This window comes from Podarcis raffonei, chromosome 2, assembly GCF_027172205.1.
Source record: "Podarcis raffonei isolate rPodRaf1 chromosome 2, rPodRaf1.pri, whole genome shotgun sequence".
Taxonomy (NCBI): Eukaryota; Metazoa; Chordata; class Lepidosauria; order Squamata; family Lacertidae; genus Podarcis; species Podarcis raffonei.
Window position 1 is genome coordinate 99,574,085 of NC_070603.1, and position 23,128 is coordinate 99,597,212.

At 40.9% G+C, this 23,128-nt stretch overlaps 1 protein-coding gene across 4 annotated transcripts; it reads right to left on the reverse strand.

The window, feature by feature from the left end:
• Positions 1-869: 869 nt before the first annotated feature.
• KBTBD8 (kelch repeat and BTB domain containing 8) lies at positions 870-23,109 on the reverse strand. 4 transcript variants are annotated; one of them, XM_053378253.1, is made up of 4 exons: positions 22,975-23,109; positions 15,939-16,149; positions 12,169-13,283; positions 870-5,527 (listed from the first exon to the last, which is right to left on the reverse strand). In XM_053378253.1, exons 2-4 carry the CDS (start codon positions 16,085-16,087, stop codon positions 5,064-5,066), a joined length of 1,728 nt encoding a protein of 575 aa, XP_053234228.1. In that variant the 5' UTR covers positions 16,088-16,149; positions 22,975-23,109; the 3' UTR covers positions 870-5,063. The 4 variants fall into 4 exon arrangements, with proteins under 4 accessions (XP_053234228.1, XP_053234227.1, XP_053234230.1 ...); XM_053378252.1 differs by lacking the exon at positions 22,975-23,109 and adding an exon at positions 22,852-22,901; XM_053378255.1 differs by lacking the exon at positions 22,975-23,109 and adding an exon at positions 22,722-22,792.
• Between the last annotated feature and the right edge of the window lie 19 nt (positions 23,110-23,128).

Below are 23,128 nucleotides of genomic sequence, written 5' to 3' on the forward strand. Positions count from 1 at the left end.
GAAGCTATGGGAAGCTTTAACGTGGAGCTCAGGGCTGTTTTTTCAGGGGCGAATTCTGTATGGTATATTTTACCTATTGAAGCTGGTATCAGCAGCCTGGAGCAAATACAGCTTTCTGAATGTAGGAGGATGGAGTGGGGTGGTGAAGAGATTACAGAAAACCAAGCAGTTTGACCCTGAAGTACACAGGCTGGTTCACGAGTGATTACTCCTGAGCAGAGCTGTGCTGGCATCAACCAAGTTATCTAAATCTTTCTGCTTAGCGCAGCAGTGGCAATCCTCTATATTTGAACTAAAGGGTGCCGTCATTATTGGACTTGTGAAGAAGATTTCAAACACTAGAATGGAAAGAGGGTGGGGAAAGGCACAATGCAGATGGCTGGAACCAAACTATGGGATGCCACAAAGCAGTTACATTGGTGCTAGGATACCTGGCTGAAAAATGGAATTACCTCTCCTTGCCCTCCACCCTTGGCTCCAGAGTGTTGGGGAAACCCCAGAACAAATTTAGGGGACACAGGGAATCTGTGTTGCACAGTCATTGTGCTAACACAGGGGTGCCCAAACTTTTTTCAAAGCAGGCAGATTTGATGAAGTGAACGTGTGTGAGAGCTGACCAAACTGAGCTTTTTTAAGGATTTTACCCCAGGACATATACTGCCACGGGGGCCAGATTAAATCGACCGGCGGGTCGGATTAGGCCCCCAAAATGGACTTTGGACATACCTGTGCTAACAGAACTTTGTTGAGTACCACCCACATGTGAATGCTCAGTTTTAATACCAGACCACAGCCTTCCAGAAATGTGCTATGAACTTAAGACAATATTCATGCAAAACAATAAAAACAAAACAAAACACCGGAACCGATCATATTTGAACAGGTTTATTATAAGAAAAATTAACATGACATTAAGTAAAAATGCAAAAATTGTGCAATTATGGCAAAATGTTTAAAAAATCCACACATTTGCCCTCAGAGGACTACAGTACTTCTTACTAACATACCTGAGCACTGAACTTCTGATGTCAATTCTAAACAGGTTTTGGAACACAAGGAGTTTTGATATTATGCAAACTACATGCACTGCACACACAACAAAGCCAGCTGTAGTTGGGTAGAGGGGCAGCCCATCAGGCACTACCACCACACAGCACCGCTTTTATTTCTGTGAGGCAAAGCAGTGGAGAATGCACTTGGCGGAGTGTTTCTTCAAATCAAAAAGTTTTGGAATAAAACTTGGAATCGTTTTTCCAGCCTGTTTTCAAAAAAAAAAAAAAGCATTTAAAATGGAAAAGTAATGTCTCAAGAAGCTAAGCTAGAAGAACAATAAAAAGGGCAGATAGATCAAACATAGCCCTGCAGAGTTTAGCACAATTACAGTTTTGCCGTCTGTTCTCATGCTGTGCAGGGTTCGTTTTAAAATCAGATTTTTAAAAAAGCAAGTTTTATACTGGCAATTTTCACTAGATAATTTAGAAGCATGTAAACAACTAAAATGTCTTGGTTAATATTAACTGCTTAAATTATTCATGCATAAGACTCAGTGTATTTCACCCCCATGGCAAAAAATTCAAGAGTTAGCTTTCAAACACGCTACGACCAACCCCCCAACCCCCCAGTGTGAATGGTTAGACAAAAAAGATCTTTGTATTTAGTGCAGATAAAAATGAAAATTAAGAACAAACCTACTGTAGAATTAACCACAGCATATTCTATACATCACATGACAGGGTCATTTGCTAACTTAAACTATTTTTTTTTAAATTTCAAGTCAAGATTGACATTTCTACTAAATAAATACAGGAGATTGTCAAAAAGCAGCAACAAGTCTTGTAAAGATTCTCAACAGAACTTTTTTTTTTTTTTGAAAGACACGTAACACCTTCTTTGTAAAAAATAAAATACTAACAACTTTTATGGGAGGGTGCTTCAGAAAGTTTGCAGCTAAGAGGCTTACAACAGCGCAAATATAGCCAACTAAGGATTAAGAAAAGTTAAATATGTGAAAGCAACTGGATATGTGTGAACAGTATCCCCACCATTGACTTATTTCAGAATTTAGTCACAGCAACTATGCTTAAGACATCGAAGCCTTAGCCTTTTAGAGAAGCACTTGGAACTCACATCTAAGGCATTAGACTGCACCTTACCATTTGAAGCACTGGGTTCATGTTCAACTATCAAGGGAACATTTCACTGTCCTTCATTCTTTTTCCATCGCTATTTCTTAATAGCATGGGCACACAAGACAGCCTTGTCATGCTGAATGGAAACTGCTGAGCCATTCAGACACACTGCAGCACCAATTCACATCTCCAGTTGGCTACACAGAGACTAAGGTGCAGCTTAGATGCTGTAGGCATACAGACTATTTTGCACGCAGCACTGCTACTCCACGGATTAAGCATCATTGTGGCAATTTAGAGTTATGAACTTTTGCAAAGAAAAGTGAAGAAAAGCATTAGTTTTTTAGTTACCCAGCCTATATCGTTTACTAGCCTGACATCTCAATGCTGTTAAGAGAGACAACAATGAGGAAAAAAATATAAACACATCATGACAGATGCACACATTTTGTCTCTTATGTTCAGGTCACTGTACCTCGAGCACGGTACATAAAGAAACCCAAAGACAAAAGGCTTCTTGCTGAATCTCTGGAAGATGAGGTATGTAACAGAACGAGGCTTTATTGTCCTTTCAGTTTCACAGTTGTGTTCAATGTATTGTGCAAGATTTAAAACGTACAAACTCAAGTGGGATCATGTTAGCACAAACGAGTTGGGGATTACAAGTTGATACTTACTGAATATTCTAAATGTAATCTCTTTAAACCACAGTTTCACTGACATGCGTATCTATAAAGTCAGAAATAGTTATCATCCTTGGGTATAAGGCCGGTCACCATCTTTCAAAGTGGAACTTAAATTGAATCAAGATGAAAGCAGGGCATGTTTCATTCTTGAGCAACCATGCTCCTCAACCTGTTCTCCCTGGCAAGGTATCACCAGTAAGAGGCCTACTATTAATGCTTAGATCCTAAAGAGATGTTAACAAATCCTTAGTCACTCCAAATGAAAAGCTAGAAAGTCTTCTTAGACCTGGTCTGTCCTTGACATTAAGCCAGTAAAAGAAAAATATCAACTATGGCTTAACATAAATGAGCAGCATGCTTGTACATGGAACTAATGCAGTGCTTCTTTTATTCTTCCCCCATTTCCACGGTGCTGCTGGTAAGCAACCTGGAGTTATTATAACAACTGAACACAGGCTCCTTGTTTTCTTTCCTCCAAAATAAAGCAGGAGTAGCAAGCCAGTAACAAAAGGTTGGCTTCCAATTATTGTTTGTTTAGAGAGAAACCGACCACCGGCCTAGGTTTAGACATCATGAAAAACTTGCTTCCCAGCAGCACTGCAGGAGCTCACCAAGTGAAATGGCACAGTGCTCGTTCACATTAAGCCGGAGTTTATTTTTAACCGCTGTTTAAAACACCAGGGCTTTGTCCCAGTGTACTGGATTCTTACTCTGTTCCAAAAGCTTTTATGTCTGGACTTCCTAAAGTGGCTACCCTTGGAGCACAAAGAAAGCTCAGTAGTGCAAACTTTCACATTATTCCACAAGTAACTGGAGTGCTTAAAATCAGGCAACAGTTAGAAGGATCCAACGGTACTGGCCAAAGCCAGAACTGCTTCTACATTAAGCTGACTGGGGGAAACCATTGTTTCATGAGAATTCGTCAGCTGCAAAGACAAGCACATGCCAAAACGGCAACAGAAGGAAACATAAGGTGATGAGTTAATATGCCATATTTTTGAAGGAAGGCTCAGTATTATTTTCCCAACAGCCAGCTCTCACACAATACAATCTTATGCATGCTTACGTGGAATTAAGTTATTCCATGTTCAATGGAGTTTACCTCCCAGGTAAGTGGGAAAATAAGTGCAGCCTAACTCAACTTATTATGGATGACAAGAGATGTCACAAACTACACTGTTAAGTCTTACTGGAGGATGGACAAAAAAGTGCATTCAGCGCTTAACCTTCTAAAAGCTGGAACAACTCTCCCCAAACTAACAGACATTAATACTTTGCCTATCCTTATTCTATGCAAGAACAAATTTCACAAGAAAAAGTCAAAATAAAATAGAGGCTCATATACAAAGCACTAAGATACATGCTTAAGACTAGAGACATTAATACTAATGGAGTGCTGTAAATTAGCAGTCCCATTTGACCCATTTCAAACTTACAAGTATTTAAAATGTGCTAGCACCATTGGGTTTAAGCCCTTTATGGAGTGACCAATGTGTTCAACTGCTTTTGAAGCTATACATTTAATTGGCAGAAAATGGTTCTTCTGATGCCACTGGAAGTTCAAGAGTAGACAATCACACACGCTAAAACTCACAGAAAAGGAGTGATGCAGCCACCTGAAGGAGGCGTTTTTCAAGGTGGTAGCTCATGTTCTGCTGCAAATTTTGATATTTCTGCAGTAGCTACCATAATTTATAAACATAAATATTTCAGTACCTTTATACATATGGAAGAGGTAAAAGGACCAGGAACTTGTCTATTTAGTGTCACTGAATCTAAAACAGCAAACTAGTGATATTGCCTCAGATTTTACCCGTATTTTAAATAAGTCACTTCAAACTTGCTCTCTTCACTTCAGCTATTCACGTTAGATTTTGCTCTCTGCGTTACCCCAATCCACCTACTCTTGCTTTTAGTCAAACTGTCACTCTGAAACAACATGATCAAATGACTCTAGCAAAGAAAATGCTGATAATTGCACTTCGTAACCCACACCTTTCACCGCAGGAAAACATCCATTAGGAAACTAAACTACTAATTCCCTTCTCCCCACTGCAACCTTTAAAGAGCACCCATCCCCATGTAAAAAACCAAAAAAACAAACCACCAACCATTTCAGCTCGCATTAAATACTGACAGAATTGAATTGGTTTTTTTCTTTAAAAACAGATTTTTCTGCTACCATTAAATACCAAAGTACTAAGGCCTTTTACCAATGAAAGGAGGAGGGGGTTGGGGACAGAAGAAGTCAAATAACTTTCTGAAGACACTGTGGATACAATTTAGCAACAGCACATTCAAAATGACGTCCAAGATCCCAAAGCTTATCTGGAGTTTCATACACCTTCTGCCACTGGTCAGTAACTTCATCGTACTGATAAAGAGAATTCTTCCTGCTGGTTCTGAAGACGTGTTCTTCAACAGTGACTTGAGTAGCTCGGACAAACAAATGAAGTTTATTTTTGAGGACGACGAGTTTAATGTATGGATTGATGGACTGGTCACATGGGAAATCCCTCTTTCGAGTCCACTTGTTCAACTCAATGTCATAGGCCTCTACGGTAAACATACGCTGATGGTTTCCACAGGTTCCAGCAATATAGTAGATGGAGTTGTTGTAGACAGCTGCCAAACCCTGGATCCTAGGCACAGTCATAGGAGTTAAGAAACCCCAGTAATCTTTTCGAGGATCATAGCAGAGAAAAAATTCTCCTAGGGGGAGAAAGGAAGAGAGACCAAAGCATAAGAACTTACAGTTTGCTCTAAGATGACAGTGGGCAAAGTCCAGAATACGAGATTTCCCTTTCTGGCTTTCCAAAGGACATCTCATCACAATGTCACCCTAGCTTAAGAGTCTCAAACTTTTAATGCATTTTTAAAATACAATTATTCTAGGACTTGTGTATGGTTACTCCACAAGAAATGCTGCTTTTTTGTTAGATATCCAATATACACCTAATGCAACCCAACAACAGAGGGCCACAACCTTCAACATGCCCAACTATCTGCCATGCTGCCAAGGCCTGTTGAGAGTTTGGAATCTAACCACATTTGGAGGGCTACAGGTTCCACAGTATTGCTTCATACAGTGATAAAACAAAAACAAAACCAGCCCATCCAATTTCCTAGATAGGCTTTTCTGACCATCTAGGACGTTGGATGAACCTGAATTTAAATAGTTAAATGGTTAAATTTAAACTAAAATAGTAATTGTTATGCTTTCCTTATATATTAAACATGCTGGTGAAAACTCATTTATCCCAATTTAAGAGGTGAGTTGCATTAACTTAGGTGACAATCTTAAATGGGCTACCTAAATACCACTGAATTCCATGAACACTGCTGTTCATTAAAACCAGTTATCAGCTTTGTCCACTACAGAGAGTTGTACATATCAAACCTATCTGAGTGGTGTGCACTGCCATACTTCACCATGTAGAACTTAATTACCGGTAGGCAGAAAACAGTTAAGATTTCCACATTAATTCACTTTCAGACATGTGACTCCTGGAACAGCATACATTTTGCTGAAACTCACAGGAATATCACCACCACCACCATCATTTGGGATAGCTTAGTCGGTAGAGCATAAGACTCTTAATCTCAGGGTCATGGGTTAAAGCCCCACGTTGGGCAAAAGATTCCTGCATTGCAGGAGGTTGGACTAGATGACCCTCGTGGTCCCTTCCAACTCTACAGTTCTATGATTCCATGATCATCATAATCATGCCTTTTACCTTAAAGTCCCAGGACAGATTGCAACAAGTACAGTATTGAAAACAGTTTAAAACAATTTCAATCAATAACACCAGTGCAATAACAGTTTGGGTAAAGCTAATACATTTGACAAGATAAACCATGGTTTCTAAAGCATTTACATCAACCTTTTGCACTCACATCAACCTTTTTACTTTTTATTCTATTCTACATCTACTTTTGAACATCAGTGTCGAAATAAGTCTCTTTGTGCTGTTTCACTGCAGATTTAACAGAGACTGATAATAGCTACTTTCCCACTTGCCTGGGAAAGTTCAAAATACTCCAGGTTAACAGGTAATGACCCAGAGTCTCTATTTTGGAGCACCTCTCCAGCAAGGTCTAACCTCTTTATATCAAAATCAGGCAAATCAGCTTTCGGTACATATGTAGATTATCTAGCTCAGACATAGGCAAACTCTGGCCCTCCAGATGTTTGGGACTACAATTCCCACCACCCCTAGCTGATAGGACCAGTGGTCAGGGATGATGGGAATTGTAGTCCCAAACATCTGGAGTTTGCCTATGCCTGATCTAGCTGTATTTTCTTTGTCAGAAACTTTCCAATTTGTTTTGCAAACCACATTTCCAAGTGTTTCCTACCATTGGTAGATGTCCTTTGAATGTTTCCCTATTGAACAGAGCCCTTTATCTCATTTAATTTCTTGACTCCTGCTAACATGAGGTCCCCCCACTGGCAAAGCCCAGCTACTAATGGGGATAAGTTGTGTGGCATTTAAGTAGAGCACAGGCAGAGAAGAGACTAAATAGTATTATTATTTCACTTGTAGGTTTTTAAGAGTCTGATTAGAGGTTTTATTTTCTGCACCTTTTTTGCATAAGTTTGAATATTCAGCAGGAAGGACACTTTTCTTAGGCTCAGAGGCCCTCTAGAGTCTAAACCATTACTTGACATGTTCTCAGGCAGAGCTGCAGCAATAAAACATTTAGAATTTTGAACAAGAAGGACATTTAAATGCAACACCCGCCTATAAACAGTTCCTTTCTTGAAAATAGTTCACATCAAATTTTAAAATGGTTTAAGTTTAAAAACAGTTTCAGGGCCCTAGCAATGCTCATCCTCTGGTATAAACTCTCTTGACTCCCTTTTTTGCAGTAGGGAGGGGGAGTTTGAAGTGAAATTTGCTCAGTATAGGAAAAAAATGCCAAAGTATTATTTCTTTCTGATTATGAAGCCTCTTTACCGTCTGTTACGCACCAACTTGCTATATATGGCAAGATATCTGGATTCACTGTTAACTTCACCAAATCTGCGTTTATGTATATGTACACCCCCCCTAAACCTACAAATGCACTGGCACAAACAACTGGCCTGCATCTCTGTAATATCTACTTTAAATACCTGGAAGTCAATATACCTAATCTATCAAAACTAGAAAAATTGAACTTTACTGCCTTGATAAAAGAATTAATAATGCTCAAAAAATCGTCTAAGTTTACATTCTCGTAGCCGGGTAGAGTTTCTTTAGCAAAAATGATGCTCTTACTGCACAATCTTTCTTTATTCAGAGCTTAGCAATTCATTTCTCACATTAATTAGCCAAAAAATACTAAATTTTATTCATGCAAACCAGAGACCTCAACGACCTCATAAAACCCTTTATAGTCAAGAAAGGAGGAGGTATAGCAATACCTAACCTAAAAAGGTAAGGACTTTGCTCCCTTACTGACACAATATTCTTTTGATTTTACAAGGCTCAGACCAGGTCCCATGGTTAAAAAAGGATGATACGTCAAGACTTTATGCATTCACTCCCTTATCAGAAAATGAACAAGACGACATCAAAAGACATTATTAACCCATTTCTAAAATCAGATTTGACCATATGGGAGACTGAAACATTTACCTTTTGATTTCCTTCAGTCCCAAGAACTCAACATTCTTCCTTGTGCACAGCAGCCAAATCAGGCTCATTTGAAAAGTGGGAAACAGTGGGATTATATAAACTCAGAATCTTCCACATTTATCAAAAGCCCTTTATAGCTCCAGAAATAAATTTTATATTGGGAGATATACCAGGTGGCTGGTTGGAGATACACATTATAAATTTTCTAAATCAGCCAAATATAAGGATTCAAGCATTACACAGCTTAAGTAGTTTTGAGCAACTACTCAACTCAACCAACCCTCTGGGAAGGGGAATCAACTTCCAACTATATAAAATCCTCACACAATTGACTACCCTTCTTCTTACTTCATGAAGACTAAAATGGGAAAGAGATTTTTGAGACTTAGAGCAAAAACTCTGGGAACAAATTTGGACTAAGCTACCATTTGGCTCCATCTCAATTAGAACTCGAGAAAAGCACATGGAGTTTGGATTTGATATCCCGCCTTTCACTCCCTTTAAGGAGTCTCAAAGCGGCTAACATTCTCCTTTCCCTTCCTCCCCCACAACAAACACTCTGTGAGGTGAGTGGGGCTGAGAGACTTCAAAGAAGTGTGACTGGCCCAAGGTCACCCAGCAGCTGCATGTGGAGGAGCGGAGACACGAACCCGGTTCCCCAGATTACGAGTCTACTGCTCTTAACCACTACACCACACTGGCTCTGGTACATGTGCCCAGACAGATTATATGGACTCCAATACTTTGGCCACCTCATGAGAAAACTCCCTGGAAAGGACCCTGATGTTGGGAAAGATTGTAGGCACAAGGAGAAGGGGATGACAGAGGACAAGATGGTTGGATAGTGTTCTCAAAGCTACCAACATGAGTTTGACCAAACTGCGGGAGGCAGTGGAAGACAGAAGTGCCTGGCGTGCTCTGGTCTGTGGGGTCACGAAGAGTCAGACACAACTAAACGACAACAAAATCTTAACACATCAACCTTTGCTGGCAAGAATGCAATTTACCCTGCTCTCTAGTACACGTGGTGGTTTTTGCCCCAAAATTATTCCCTTTTGCTCTTCAAACAATTAATCAGATGTTGTAACAAACACTGCAACCAGACCCAAAATTAGCTTTCTTAATTTTACCCCCTAGATTAAGAACATAACCAATAAAGACCTCATCCTCCATTTATTAAATGCAGCTAATTACTTTAAATGCAAATCTTTTTGAAGCCTCAATTTCACAAGTATGGGGAATCATGCATATGGATAAATTAACCATTTCACAAAAGGAATATTGATCTGAGACTCACACCTTCCACACAACATGGTAGCCTTTTGTTAACTTTGTTAAGACAATTGAACTTGGTTTTCACCCTCCATCTACTCATGGAACCTCATATAGACACTTTCATATTACTGCCTTTCTCAGAACGTCTAAAACTGCAACCATCGGCTGGTATATTTCTTTCTTTTCTGTACAACCGCTAAGCTCTGTTTTCCTTGTATGGATATGTTTTATTATTTGAAATTAAAAACCAGTTTTAAAAAATGAAAGATGGGAAACCTTCAGCTGGAGGTTGTCTGCACTCTTAACTTTCATCATGGCCCATGGACAGATATGATGGGAGTGCTAAACTAACATCCAGAGGGCCACTGGTGCCCCACCCTTGACCAAGTATGAAGGCAGCCCTGTTTAGGGAAGTTTTTAATATTTGATGTTTTAGTCTGTTTTTATCTGTTGGGAGCCGCCCAGAGTGGCTGGGGAAACCCAGCTGGATGGGCGGGGTATAAATAAATAAATTATTATTATTATTATTATTATTATTATTATTATTATTATTATACTACAGGTCAAGGAAGAATGAGAAGTATTAGTCTAAATGTCTTTTGCCTAGTCCCAGGCAGCAGCCCCATTGTAACAGGAAAACACAATTTTCCAGGAATTCTGCTTCTTTTTCAACCCTTTCCACCTCACTACAGGAACCACCTCACTACAAACACTTTGCATAATGTTAGAGTACAGAAGAGGTGGGACTGAACCAGATTTTATCAGTAATAAAGACTTAAAATGTTATGTGCTATGAATCCTCCAAGACAGAAAGGAAGCTATGTTACATCTACCTGACCTTTTTTTGCCTGCCCTGCTATTGTCTCTCTTTGAAGCAGCACAATAAAGCTAGGGGGAAAAGGGGGGGGCTGCTGATGCCAAGTGTGGATCCATTTAGAAAGGAGCATCAAATCCCATAAAAATGTCAGATGCATGTTATCCTACTATTAATTTCAGCCATTTTCACCATCCCATTTCCACACACACTCTCATCTTGTTATATTATAGGTCTCCATGAATCTCCAGAACACTCCTACCAAATCCAGGGATTTCCTGGATTAACTAGGTTTGCTTCAATATCCATCACAAGGCTACTCTAAAAGCCATTTCTATAGAGGCAGCTTACCAAGTGATTTGAAACAGAGCAATTCTATTTAAGCCAAGGGTTTGGTGACTTGAGGAAGGTCGCTCTGTTGGTAGGGGCAGCATGGGGTATATATGCATAAGGAGGATCGGATGGATGGATAGAAGGTAGGCAAGCAAAGAGGATGACTAGTTTATTCCTTCCCATCCATAACTAATTATTGCTAGCTCCCCTTATTTATGAATGTGCATATGAACTTAGAAAAATGTGGCACAGATTAGAAAGAAGAATACTTAGGAGTGGGAGCAGAAATCACAGAATCATATTCAGAGTCAAGTGCTGCATAGAAGATCCAGAATTTCCTTATATCCAGTGATGCAAGGTTTCTGGGGGAAAAAATCTCAATGCAAATTAGGCTAAATTGCACAAGATAATACGCACTGATAATTTTCTGAGGCCCTAGAGAGTGATCTAATTTAGTGTGTTTTACTTGCATTTAACAAAGAAAGCCAACAACTTTGTACTCCCACACTTGTATAATACAGTTGTACCTCGGAAGTCGAACAGAATCTGTTCCGGAAGTCCGTTCAACTTCCAAAGCGCAGCTTCCGATTGGCTGCAGGAAGCCCCATTGGACGTTCAGCTTTTGAAAGAACATTCGAAAACCGGAACACTCACTTATGGTTCGACTCCCAAGGTGTTCGAGAGCCGAGGTATGACTGTATTTTATTTGCAACTGGCATCTGATCACTGTTACTAATGAACTTATGAAATGGAATATTTTCCAAGGAAAAATTAAGCACTAGAGAATTCTGACAAATTGTCCATTTTGGCAAATGTTCCACCCCACGTCAGTGCTTATACCTAATCAGACTAGTCTTTTCTGAATGACAGTAACTTCCCAGGTCCTCACACAGTGACATGTCTTTGCCAGCCTTGCTACCCAAAGTCCTTTTCACTAGTATTGTTAGGAACTAAATCTAGGACTTTCCACATGCAAGCCATATACTCAACCCCTGAGCTATGGCCCAGTCAATAATGCTGCTCAGTAATAACTACTGACGGTATGTGTCAAACCAATGCTAAGCAATGGATACAAACTAGTATTATCTAGTATTACCCAAGATAAAAAAGCAGGCAATACATAGGTCACCAAGTAATTATCTTCCCTTTGCCTACAGTTTAGGTGGACATAAGTAGAAACTTTCCTTTCTACAAGCTATAACCCTCAAAGTTATTCAGAAGTAAAGGCCTGAATGAGAACTTTTCTGTGAAACGTTCCACTTGTAGATGCTCCCACACATATACCACAGGGACACAAAGCATCTTACCCTGTAAAACATAGATATTGTCTTTATATTCCACAGCATTATGAAACTCCATTGCTACAGGCATTGGACAGACAGCTGTCCAGCAGTTCTCTCGGCCATCATAACACTCCACAGATTTCAGGGAGTTGCGCCCATCTCCTTCATACACCCGACCACCTATTGCATACAATTTACCACAGCAATGAACCAGTTTGCAGCCTATTCTGGCACGAAGCAGTGGAGTCTTAGGGATCCATCTATTGCCTGAATGATCATACATCCAGAAGTCACTTTCTGCCCTGTGGTCTATGGAGACCTCACTGCTGCTTGGTCTGTACCCTCCAGCAATGTAAATGTCATTGTCGGGAGACACAAGAATCCCCACTTCCCGCAAATCATTGGGTGGTTTGCATAGTTTGAACACTCTCCCTGTGACGGAATCTAAACAAGGCACTGTTTGCTTCTTTCCTGAGTGTTTGTGGGCAGCATCAAAGCAGATGATCATTTCTGAAGCGGTCATTCCAAGCCGTTGGGTATAGCCATTGGCACTACTTTCTCCTTTCTGTACACAGTTTTGGGCTATAGCCTGTGCAAACATGGGAGGAATTTTCTCTACGAATGCTTCATCCAACAGGGGCATGCGGATGCATTTGGCAAAAATTTCCGGCAAGTGGACTTCTCTTTTGTTGGGTTCATGTTCAAACCATCTTATAATGCTTTCATAGACATGCTCTTCCTTGTCAACGTTTAAATCATTGCTGTCCAGGATGCTTATGAGTTGGTCCTTCCTCAGTTGGAGAAACTCTTGTTCTTTGGTGACACTCAGGAACTTTTTACGAATGTAATCTTGTGAGCTCACTTTCAGTTCCTGATGCCCATAATGATCAGCAAAGATAAACACTCCAATGGAGTTCTGAGGATCCAAATGACTGATCATGTATTTAGCACACTGGTCCTGGATAGAAGGGATCTGGAAGATACTAGCTGCAGTGAACAAAGCTTGGACATTGGCCTCTGTCAGTGTTACTCTGGAGGTATATGCATAGTTCAGTACTAAATGCATGGACTCTGCTTCAACACCAACAATCCGAACTTCTTTCTGGGTACTCTCAGTAAGGCCACTAGTGAACATTGATCTACAAAACAAAAATATGCAGAGTTATTTATAAGGAACTACTGTTAACATGCCAACAGTAAGCTAATCTTTGTATTAACAATTACCTAATCAGTTTGGTTTTTGTAGAATACCAGTCACATTTCTAATCTTAGATTGCTGGCTCAAACAATATACTCAGACAACTGAACAGACTTCTGACTTTTATTGAACCACCATCCACTGATGGTATACAAATACGCATGCCATTGCTCAGGGCAGGGATTGCAACACAAGGCAAGCAAGGTTTCTTTTGCAACCACTGCAGTGAATAGCTATGTATTATATACCACCTACGTGGCTGTTCCCAGCAGTTCATGCTAAATAGTCTGACTCCTGTGGTAATGAATTAAATGTTCTGCTATAGTTGCATATTGCAGCAATGCAACTTTGTGAAGCTGCATTAGCAGACCACAACTACATACATGACCAGAGTAACTGCCTATCATAGACAAGCAGCCACACCCACACTGCCAAGCCTAGGTTCAGCACAGTGAATGACCCTACAGAAAAAGAGCCTCCCACCTCTGATTTAAACAATTACGTTAATAAAGTTCTTAAGCGTACAAGCAGTTTCTACTGTTCCAAGTTGGATTAGTTTTGATGCAATATAAAATACTCACAGGGCTTGGCAGCAACCAGCTTTGCCATTTTTCTTTCACTGAGAATACCCACAACTTCCTTGAGCTAGGAAGTGTAAGGAGGTAAAAATGGACTGAACTGATTTTCTGTGTAACAAACATTCTTGTAGGAGGAGCTAGCAGGCATAATTCAGCTTTCTTGAAATTGCCTAAAGTCATCTTATTTTGAAACTGTTACTTAGTCTGTTTCAACATAATGGGCAAAAGGGGGAAGAAACAGAAAAGAGGCTTCCAGCTACATACCTCTTTATTAGGGATCAAAAAGAAGAAGGGGGGAAAGGGAAGCTCTCGAATCAAAATTGGTATAGGATAGACACACTTTCCCAGGCACAAAAAGCCAATGGTGCAAGTAACAAGTAGGAACTAGGGTGCAATGGGAGAGTTCTATAGTTTGTACTTTACTTACATGGTCCCCCATTTACTCAGTTGCCTCATTTCATCTCCTTTCCTTCATCAGCAATTTCAGACTGGACAGAAATAATGCATTCCTGTTTGTCTGCAGTGTCACTCAGTGACAAACCCATGAAGGGATAGAGAGAAATGTGGTAGCACTGGTGCAGAACCTGAAACTGGCCAGAGATCTTAGGTCTGTTTTGGTTTTTTACACGGATATACCTTCTCCAGACTTTTACAGTGGTAGAACAGCTTCGTGGACAAAGGAGGAGACCCTATTTTCCCTAGTGGAAAGCAGCCCTTGGCATATTTCTCTTCGTTTATGTTTGTTGCTGTTCAGTCAGAAGCCTCATTATTTCATGTGCTATGACCTAACAACTTAGCACCATAAACAAAGCCTAGGCATGATTTCTGTCAACCAGGCAACTGTCTTTCCATTCTTCAGCATAACACAGTGGCATGCAAAGTTTGCTGGAATGCAAGCAAATATAGTTCCATTCTTCTAACCATGTGCAATATCTTTTAAAATAGTGTATTTGTTCGCCTTTGGGAAGAAGGGCAAGATATAAAATTAAAATAAATAAATAAATAATAAGGCTATGTTCACTGTTGCAACCTATCTGAAATCACATTACACCAGCAACCAATTATAACTGCCTGAGAAACTCATTACTTTTAAGCCAAAACTGTCAATGATTTATTTTTCTTTTCAATGTATTCGTTACATAGTCAACACTAAATAACCCAACACAAGTACTGAATACCACCTCTTTTTTGCCCGTTCCATACCTATCAGATTTAACATTTAAGTTGTGATCACTATACATTTCCCCAGTGGCAAAACTAGACCTCCGGATATAGGGCAGTATATAAATTCAATTACCGTATTTTTTGCACCATAACACTCACTTTTTTCCTCCTAGAAAGTAAGGGGAAATGTCTGTGCGTGTTATGGAGCGAATGCCTGCGGGTGGCGGGGGGATCTGCTGCAGTCGTGAGCAGAGGATCCATGGTTCCCCTTCCTTCCCTCCTCCGTGGTTACAAAGCATGGATCCGAATGGATCCTCAGGATTTTTGCATTGGGCTACTCCAAACTCACTGTCAGATCACATGTCTGTGGCCACAGCATGAACCACAAAAATCATATATCCACTATTTCGTTTAGAATATTTTTTTCTTGTTTTCCTCCTCTAAAAACTATGTGCGTGTTATGGTCTGGTGCGTGTTATAGAGCGAAAAATACGGTAATAATATTAATATTAATAGCGGCCTCACTCTGAGCATAACACAAGGCCGAATGTCCAAGGCTGTAAAGCACTCTTGCAAATTAGCAATACTTCATACATTTATAATACCACAGTCTACCTCATTTATTCAACTGGTTAGCAGAACATCTGCCTGGAGAATAAGTTTGGTGAAAATGAATAAATCACATTTCATATTGATATGGAAACATGATTAATCAATCCAGAAGTCTGTAATGCACAAACTTCTACTGCCATTATTCCTAAACCTTAAACGAATGTCTGCACATTAATATTGAATGCAACAGCTAAAATATAATGCATGGAACATTAACACAATGCATTGCTCTCAAAATGTACCTGAAGTAAGGACTGATTGCAGCAAGAACATTCCGATGACAAGAAAAAGTTTTCCCATGATCTACTTCCACCACAATATCTGTCAGCTGTCTTTCATCATACATTGCTTTGAGCTGCTGGAGAATGCTACAAGCATGGGAGGGATCCATCCCAACGCTGGCTGTGCTTGAAACAGGAGTTCCATTCAATATTTGTGAGAACTTGCTCGGTTCTGGTAAAACATTGAAACAAATAAAACTTAGCACAGAGTAAAAAGAGAAGGCTCACAATCTTCTTGCATGTTTTCATGGATCAAGAAACGAGTCGTATTTTATACGTTGTGAACACTAGTTCTTACACCTTGAAGGAGACAGGAGCAGATTATTAAGATGTCTTCCCAAGACTTCACACAAGCTACAACACATATTAGGCCTTACAGATTTCTTTTTTCATTCTACCTTGTGATAGAATTCTATACATCTCTTAAGCAAGAGATTCAGTACACATTAAACCATGGTTTAACATCACATGGATGAGCATGAACAAGCCCAAGCAAAGCATCAGCCTTGCACACTCCCACCCACTCACATCCCTGATACAACAAGAACTGCAACTTTTGGAAGAGTTTCACTTTTCAGTGATCCCAGCTTAGTGCCACATTTAAACCACAGATCTTGTTTTAAAGCAAACTCTGGTAAATTTAATAACACGCCAGCTTCTTAACCCATCAGCACTTCACTGATTTAGCAGCAACTCAAAGGTTGGCAAAGGGTTTCTTCAAAGTACTATTCTGTGAATTTTCTAAAATTAAATTCCTGTACTGAAAGAACTGAAACCATTGTGGACTTTCATTTCTTCTTAAATTTGGGCAATCCTTTCTTAATTTTTTAAAATCATATTTGCATGGTAGCAGTGTGACTTTTGCAACCCACCTCAGGTCCAGCAGCAACCCAACAGTTGGTCCTGATGAACTTAAGAGGGTTCAATTGGTTTTGTACTTATCCCAGTGTATCTAAAACTGAAACACTCACAGACTTCCAGTAAGCACACCAACTGGAATTGAAAGCTGTTTTAGATATTGGACATAGTGACACTTTCTCAACAGAGAAGAGTGGGCTGGATGAATTTTCTACAACTTTTTAAAGACATGCCAGAGTTGTCTCACATCAGCATCTAACAATAGGATTAATTAAGAGGGCTAAGCTTCCATTATTACAGAACGATGTTACAGGCGTTAAGAAGATACTACACCATGCAAAAAAAATTAAAAATTAAAGGTGCTCTATAATAATGAAATCTCATTTTTGTTTTGAAAGCTACAATTTTAACCATCCACAAAAATTTCAGAGAGGAACGCTTCAAACATTTTCTTCATCCTGTCCCCACAGAACACCAGAGTTCTTAGGGTTCAGATTTAGATTGAATGAAACCAGGGTCCATTCTTCCCATATATTCAGATACTATGAACCAGTAATCTTCAGCTGGTGAACAGGGCTATGCAATAAATCACAATATGTTGAATTGTATTGAAATAACATCATTGTAAGTGTTTCAACAAGGCAATATACCATTGAACAAAAGCTGAAGAGTTAACGGCTTCCCACGGGTTGCTCAACTGAACCATACTTTGCAGATAATTTGCAGGCACTGTCTCCAGCATTTTTTGTTCTCTCCCTCACCCTCCTAACCAATAAAAAATGACAATAATTCCTCACACAAACCAGCAAACTCTTTCAGCTTCACCAGTATCTTTCCACTTAGAGCTCAGCTAATCATGCAGAGCCTGCAAACAATTCCACAGCTAGACAATCAAAGAGGCAAAGTAACCAAAGAACTGGAAAGCACTTCTTTCTTTCCTCACCAGTGAAAATAAGAGGAAGAGTTTTTATTTTTATTTTCTGGAGGTGTTTATGTTGTTGGTTCCCCCTATATAGCTTTCCTCCATATTAAGAAGGGTGCTTTTTTGAATGTAAAGGAGACTATTTTTGCTTGCTTGCCCTCCCTCCCTTTGATAAAAAGGGAGAATTGGTGGGATGGGGGCTTTTTGGGGGGCCTTCTGGGGGGGAATGGAGGGAAGAAGATTTAGCGGGCTGCCTTATGATGAAATGGGAGGTTGGGTACTGTGTGAGAGTGATGAGGAGGGTATTTTCCAGTAACCAGTGAAAGCAAATGTGTGTCTACCTACAAGCAAGCCCTACTGAATTCAATGGGGTTTACTCCCAGGAAAGTAAAAGTTTAGTTGAACTCAGTGAGACATGCATGCAGATTCCACTCAGACCTCTGAGTGAGGAAACAAACTAGTAAACTTGACTAGTAATTCACTTAAACTACTCATAAATTAGTTGAAAATATAATATATAGAAGTTTATTTAATATTTTTATTAAATCTACTACTTCCTTACATTTTAAGTCCCTCCACCATCCAGGGAGCCTCGTGAAGGCCCTTAGCTGCTGCAGGGAAGTGCGGCGCACCCGCTGCGAGGAGGTACAGCGGGACCCTCTGCTGCCACGGGAAGGCACAGCAAAGCCCGCTGCTGCTGCGGGTAAGCAGGATACACCCTCCGCCGATGCAGTGAGGTATGGCGAGACCCTCTGCCACTGCAGCGACAAGACCCTCCACCACTGCATATATTGTGATATAGGTGAAAAGGTAAAGGACCCCTGGATAGTTAAGTCCAGTCAAAGGAGACTATGGGGTTGCGGCGCTCATCTCGCTTTCAGGCCGAGGGAGCTGGCGTTTGTCCACAGATAGCTTTCCGGGTCATGTGGCCAGCATGAAACCGCTTCTGGTGCAAGGGGACACCATGATGGAAACCAGAGCGCACGGAAATGCCGTTTACCTTCCCGCCACAGCAGTTCCTATTTATCTACTTGCACTGGCGTGCTTCCGAACTGTTAGGTTGGCAGGAGATATCATGAAATTTAGCTGGTGATATATTGTGATGTTGAAAACAAGATTATCACCCAGCCCTACTGGTGAAACAGGATCCAGTAACATTCATCTGACCTAAGGTGGGTGCAAAATTAGAGCTACCACAGTACAAATTTAATATAGAAAAGGTCCCCAAATGCATGTCTGGGCTAAAGGTGGGTCCCAGGTCTGAAAAGGTTAAGAACTACAGCTCTAAACAATTTTTAAAAATCACTCCATAATTATTAATCACTTTACACAAAGCAGTCAAACAAGAATCTCACCCCCTCTCATGCCTTCAGCTAAAATGAAGCTTGTACAATATATACTTGGGAATGAGAACATTATGAGACTCTACAACAATGTAGATCTACTGGATGTATTCACTTCACTATTTATCTGTGCCCTACCATTCATTCATTTGCTGTTTACAATGCCCAAATCATGAATATATTTTCCTATTTTCATAAAAAAAAACTTTTTCTTCATAAGCGGAAGAACTTAGAAATTGTAACTAACAAAGCAGATGAGCAGAATTAGACATTGTAACTAACAAAGTAGATCAGCGGAATTAAACACCTGACTGATAAACAAAGGAAGATGCCTTATACAAAGTCAAAACAATGGTCCACCTAGCTTAGTATTGTCTACTGATTGGCAGCAGCTGGAACTCAACTGATGCTTAGGGGCCTTTTCTCGAAAATAATCAATTTTCATGGGGGATGCGGCCAGTTGCTTAATCTCCATAAACCTTGCACTCTGTTGTATTCATGCTCTGTCCCTGGACTTCCCAGTAGTATCTGAACAGCCACTGTTAAAAGTTGAATGCTGAAACAAGAACCTTGGCCTTGACTTTTCTTAAACTTCAAAGAAGTACTAATTCCTTCATCATGGCAAACTAAGCATTTCTGTCAAAGCCAAAGACACCATGTTCCTAGCTCCTGCACTGCTAATTTTTTTTAAAGGGGGGTTGGGGACAGGGATAAGATGTTGCTACTGAGGCAACTAATACTAGGGCAAGGGGATTGATGTAATGGTATCAGTTTGTAATCCCCAAAATCAGGAATTTGTATTAAGTGCAGCAGAAGTAATACATTTTTTAAACCCCAACAGGCCATAATAAGACCTCCCCAGGCATTATGTTTGCTTGTCTTCCTCATATTTATTGAAAACAGATAGCCTGATTATAAGGTTGGAAGCAAGAGTTGGGTTTTCTTATCTTACTCCTCTTTCATCTTTAGCTCCAAGTCAGAGCTCTCTGTGTATTGGTAGAGTTTCCAAATGCTTAGATACAAGTATCCAACCCATTAAGAGTACAGTGGTACCTCGGGTTAAGTACTTAATTCGTTCCGGAGGTCTGTTCTTAACCTGAAACTGTTCTTAACCTGAAGCACCACTTTAGCTAATGGGGCCTTCTGCTGCCGCCGGAGCACGATTTCTGTTCTCATCCGGAAGCAAAGTTCTTAACCCGAAGTAATATTTCTGTGTTAGCGAAGTCTGTAACCTGAAGCGTATGTAACCTGAAGTATACGTAACCCGAGGTACCACTGTACAGTGGTACCTCAGGTTACAAACACCTTGGGTTACAAACTCTGCTAACCCGGAAGTAGTACCTCGGGTTACAAACTTTGCCCTAGGATGAGAACGGAAATCACACGACGGCAGCAGCGGGAGGCCCCATTAGCGAAAACACACCTCAGTTTAAGAATGGTTTCGGGTTAAGAACGGACCCCCGGAACGAATTAAGTTCGTAACCTGAGGTACCGCTGTAATAAGTGATTTGCAGTTTTGGTTCATAATTAAAGCTTTAATCATATGCCACTTCTGTACTATGAGAAACAATTCTGTACTGGGGAAGTAAACCTGCTTATGATTTATCACCACTCAATGCTGGCTAGAGCAAAACTTTGTATGGATTGGAAATAGGCTAATGTTTGTAACCAACTGACAAAAATAAAATAAAAGCCCTGAAAGACCTATTATGCATTTTACCTCTGTGATAAGATCTAAAAAAACTGAAATAAATTGCATTTAATCTAATTATCTTTACAATCTATGCCACAACCATTAGTACATAACGAAAAAAGACGACCAAGCATAAAAATCTTGCAAGGAGTGCCAAGAAAAGTAACAATTAAGCAACCTTTTGTTAAAGCAACAAAGCAAGCAGAATTCCCAGAGGGGAAGATTGGGTATTTAAACATATTACAAATCCCATTCTACTATCAAAACACTCTTAATCTGGATACTTCTGCTTCCACTATAAGGTCTGAGAATTCTTACATGATACTTCACCCATCTCTTGCACAGTAACTACTTATCCTGCCCAAGTTTTATGTCAACCACTCACACAAACTTTCAGTCTTTGAAGTTTTGCCCCATCGGCCTCTGAAGAGTTTATTCCTGATCTCTTCCAGCATTTGTGGGTCAGGGCTGGTTTTTGGGAATATCTCTCTGCCTTGCAGATTTTTCATTCAATATTTTAAGGAGATGGCTGGTGTCAATTTGTATGCTATATTGTATTGCTTGAATACCACATGTGGCTGAGGAAATTCAGCCTGATGGGCGTGGTACAAGTAATAACGTTGTTGTTGACCTTTTGGGAGCCTTTTTCTTCAAAAAGTGGGACAGAACTTTAGCATGAGTCTACAATTGCCTGTTCTTGGAAAGCCATTCTACAATGGAGACAGTTTGGAAGGTGTTCTACGTGTCCAGAAAGTGCAGCTTGAAATCACAGCCAATCTTCATGATATAGTTGGGGGTTGGGGTTGATAATGCTTGCCAAGCAACTATGGCAACTGCATTTTGTAGATTCTTGACAATAACGGAACAATTTTGCATTTGATAGTGAATTCATCTACTGCCTCAGGTAAGTGTCTAGTCATTTAATGATATCTAGTGCACTCACCAATTGCCTCATCCAGGTCCTCCCTGTTTCCACATACCCCAGGACCCTACCGAGGAAACATATCTTCAAGCCACTTAATTTACATGTACAGTGGTACCTCTGGTTAAGTACTTAATTCGTTCCAGAGGTCCGTTCTTAACCTGAAACTGTTCTTAACCTGAGGTACCACTTTAGCTAATGGGGCCTCCCGCTGCCGCCATAGCACAATTTCTGTTCTCATCCTGAAGCAAAGTTCTTAACCTGAAGCACTATTTCTGGGTTAGCGGAGTCTGTAACCTGAAGCATATGTAACCTGAGGTACCACTGTACATTCATGACACAGAAATGCTGCATACTGACAAAGTCCTATGCATTTCAGCTATACATCCTCCAAATCCAGACCCTGCTGCTCACAGACACTGGCATGTGCGCGCCAGAGATAAGAGATGTTTGAAGAGGCTCCTTCTAATTATTATCCTTTTACCTCACCCCAGCACCCCCAGCCCTCCTTCCTACACAACAGGAAGCGACGCCTCTTCCAAGATGGCACCTGTGGCGAGTCAGACCCCACCCACACCCACCCCAAAACACAAGGGCCACTTATCCAATTCACAAATGCTTAAATGAATTAAAAACCTGCCTAACTAACTGGGGCTGCTAACCTACACACACACACACAAACACTTACCTGCCAGCAAGCCCTAGTGAGAACAGTGGGGCCTATTTCCGAGTAGGGGGGACGTGCGTAAGGCTTCTTGTCTGACACCTCCCACACTTGTCTAAACCCAGGTAATAATACACACACAACACAAGGAAGTGCCATGGGCGCTGATGCGTCTTGATTAAGTTGACAACCCTTCCCAGCACATTTGGACTTCGCAAGTAATAGTAATAGTAGTAGTAGTAGTAATAATAATAATAATAATAATAATAGCCCACAACACCAATCTCACAAAGACGCCCCCCCACACACTTTGGTGTATCCGCCCCCCACCCTCCGCAATACCCTTGCAATGGAACTGCTGCCCGGCCCCTTCCAGCAGCCAGGCCTCGAAAGCCCCTCGCGGACTACCTCGCGCGCCCACCTACCCCGCCCCCCGCCAACCGCCTTCAGGCCCCGGCCCAGCTGCGCCCACCTCCCACAGCAGCCATACTGCGGGGCGGGCGAGGGGAAGGGTGAGTGGGTGGGCCCACCACGAGGCTGGGGGGGGGGAGGAAGAAGGGGGGCGCCGAAGCTTCTCTCTCTCTCTCATACACACCCTTTATTGCCTTTCTCGGCTACCCTCCCGTCGAGAGCGGATCACGCCGCCGCCCGCGCGGCCTCCAGTCGGCTCCGCCAAAGGACGGGCTCCCCCGCCCGCCCTACTTCACAGACACCCGGCACGCTCGCGAACGCGGATTGGCCGGCGAGCG

Excerpts from the sequence above, each read along its gene's own strand:
- KBTBD8 (XM_053378252.1), bottom strand. Across the intron at positions 13,284-15,938 it reads GCAATCAGTCCTTACTTCAG|ATCAATGTTCACTAGTGGCC; the intron begins GTACATTTTGAG and ends TTTGTTTTGTAG. Across the intron at positions 5,528-12,168 it reads CAATATCTATGTTTTACAGG|GAGAATTTTTTCTCTGCTAT; the intron begins GTAAGATGCTTT and ends TTCTCCCCCTAG.